This window comes from Lipotes vexillifer, unplaced genomic scaffold (genome assembly GCF_000442215.2).
Source record: "Lipotes vexillifer unplaced genomic scaffold, Lipotes_vexillifer_v1.1 scaffold802, whole genome shotgun sequence".
Lineage (NCBI taxonomy): Eukaryota > Metazoa > Chordata > Mammalia > Artiodactyla > Lipotidae > Lipotes > Lipotes vexillifer.
This window is the reverse complement of record NW_006790237.1, coordinates 1,652,720-1,654,728: the sequence shown is the minus strand read 5'-3', so window position 1 is coordinate 1,654,728 and position 2,009 is coordinate 1,652,720. Positions and strand designations below refer to the sequence as shown.

Sequence of the window (2,009 nt, the reverse complement as noted above, 5' to 3'; positions counted from 1 at the left end):
GGGGCCGGCGCGCCGAGCCATGCCCCGGGCTGCCGGCGGCGGCCATGGGGCGGCACGGCGGCGGCGGTGGCGACAGTGGCAAGATCGTGATCAACGTGGGCGGCGTGCGCCATGAGACGTACCGCTCGACGCTGCGCACCCTGCCGGGGACGCGGCTGGCCGGCTTGACGGAGCCCGAGGCGGCGGCGCGCTTCGACTACGACCCGGGCGCCGACGAGTTCTTCTTTGACCGGCATCCGGGTGTCTTCGCCTACGTGCTCAACTACTACCGCACTGGCAAGCTGCACTGCCCGGCCGACGTGTGCGGGCCGCTCTTCGAGGAGGAGCTCGGCTTTTGGGGCATCGACGAGACCGACGTGGAGGCCTGCTGCTGGATGACCTACCGGCAGCACCGGGACGCCGAGGAAGCGCTCGACTCCTTCGAGGCACCCGACCCTTCGGGCGCCGCCAACGCTGCCAACGCTGCGGGCGCCCATGACGCGGGCCTGGACGACGAGGCGGGCGCGGGCGGCGGCGGCCTGGACGGCGCGGGCGGCGAGCTCAAGCGCCTCTGCTTCCAGGACGCTGGCGGCGGCGCCGGGGGCCCGCCAGGGGGCGCGGGCGGCGCGGGCGGCACGTGGTGGCGCCGCTGGCAGCCCCGCGTGTGGGCGCTCTTCGAGGACCCCTACTCGTCGCGGGCCGCCAGGGTGAGCGTGCTCTCGGAGCCCCCATCCCCCTCCCCTCTCCTGGAGCTCCCAGACCCTCAGAAACGCCCCATCCTCGCCCTTAATCCCTGGTCCTTCTCAGCCCTTCCTGGTCTCTCGGCCTCCCAGCCTCTTAGTCTCCCATACTCTGAACACACCCCCGTCTCCCGGCCATCCCCAGATCCTCAGAAGATCTCTCTGCCACCTTCAGAATACTCCAGACCTCTCTATACCCCACCCTGCTTATCTAGGCCATCGTAGGCCCTTAGAAACTTCCTTTCTGACCGTGAATCTCTTAAACACACCCCCTGAACAACCCCACATCTGCCTTTCCTGGACCCCTCCTGAGACCCTCAGAAGACATTTCCTCAACCCTGAGTCTTCCTAGCCCCTTTTAACCTCTTCTCACCTCTCTTGGCCACCCCTCAGACCCTCAGAAGACCCTTGTCCAGCCCTCAGTTTCTTGTACCTCCTTAGATCCTCAGAAGACATCTCTTCCTAACCCTCAAAGTGTCCCAGGCCCTGTGAATACTGTCTCCACCCCCTGCAGACCCTCTGAAGCCTGCTCTCTAGCTTCCAGCCTCCAGTCCTGGGAAGCCTCTCCCAGCACCTCTGATTCTCCTTCTGCCCGTCTCCACATCCCCTCCCTATCTCCAAGTTTGAGTCTCCTGGTTACCTTTGAACCCCCCTTGCTTATTCTGCCCTTAAAGTCTCAGAATAGTTCCCACCCCAATCTCAGAGTCCCCTGGACTCCCCTGAACCTCCGAACCACTTGCTCTGGCTAGGATACTACCCCGTCACTGCAACAGAGTCTTGGGGCATCTTCTCTGCGGGGACCCTGCTGCCCGCTCTGCGTTCACATCCCTTCCTGCATCCTCCACACCAACTCTCCTCCCAGGGATTTCCCCATACAGCTCCAGACTTCCCCCAGGGCTTGCACACTCCTCAGTGTCTCCAGAAGAGTCCTGAGCCCCCATGATATGCTTTTCCTCTCCAGACGTTCCCATATGCCCTCCAGAATAGCTTCTCTCTCATCCACAGATTCTCCCAACTTCTTTCTTCATCTTTAAACTGCATAGCCCGCTCTCTATCTCTGGGACGCCCTCCTCCCACCCTCAGCCTCTCAGCCTCTTTCCTAGTGGGTAAATGACTTTCCTTCCCGCTCCAGAACTTTACCTAACCTCAATCCTTGGGACCCTCCTCAAGTTATCAGCCCCAAAACTTCCTCCTCAAAATAGCTCTCAGGTCTTTCTGATCTACCTTGGTATCTTCCCACCTGACGCCCCTCCGCAAGCCCTGCTCACTTCCCCTTTCCTAACGCCTTCC

The 2,009-nt window shown here is 62.0% G+C and overlaps 1 protein-coding gene across 1 annotated transcript in view; it reads left to right on the top strand.

Annotated features, from left to right (window-relative positions):
* Positions 1-6: 6 nt before the first annotated feature.
* Positions 7-2,009, top strand: part of KCNC3 (potassium voltage-gated channel subfamily C member 3) — an 11,693-nt gene continuing 9,690 nt past the window's right edge. Inside the window, exon 1 of the mRNA XM_007463449.1 lies at positions 7-686. Coding sequence (XP_007463511.1) covers positions 45-686 — 642 coding nt within the window. The 5' untranslated portion in view covers positions 7-44. The remainder of the gene's footprint in view (positions 687-2,009) is intronic.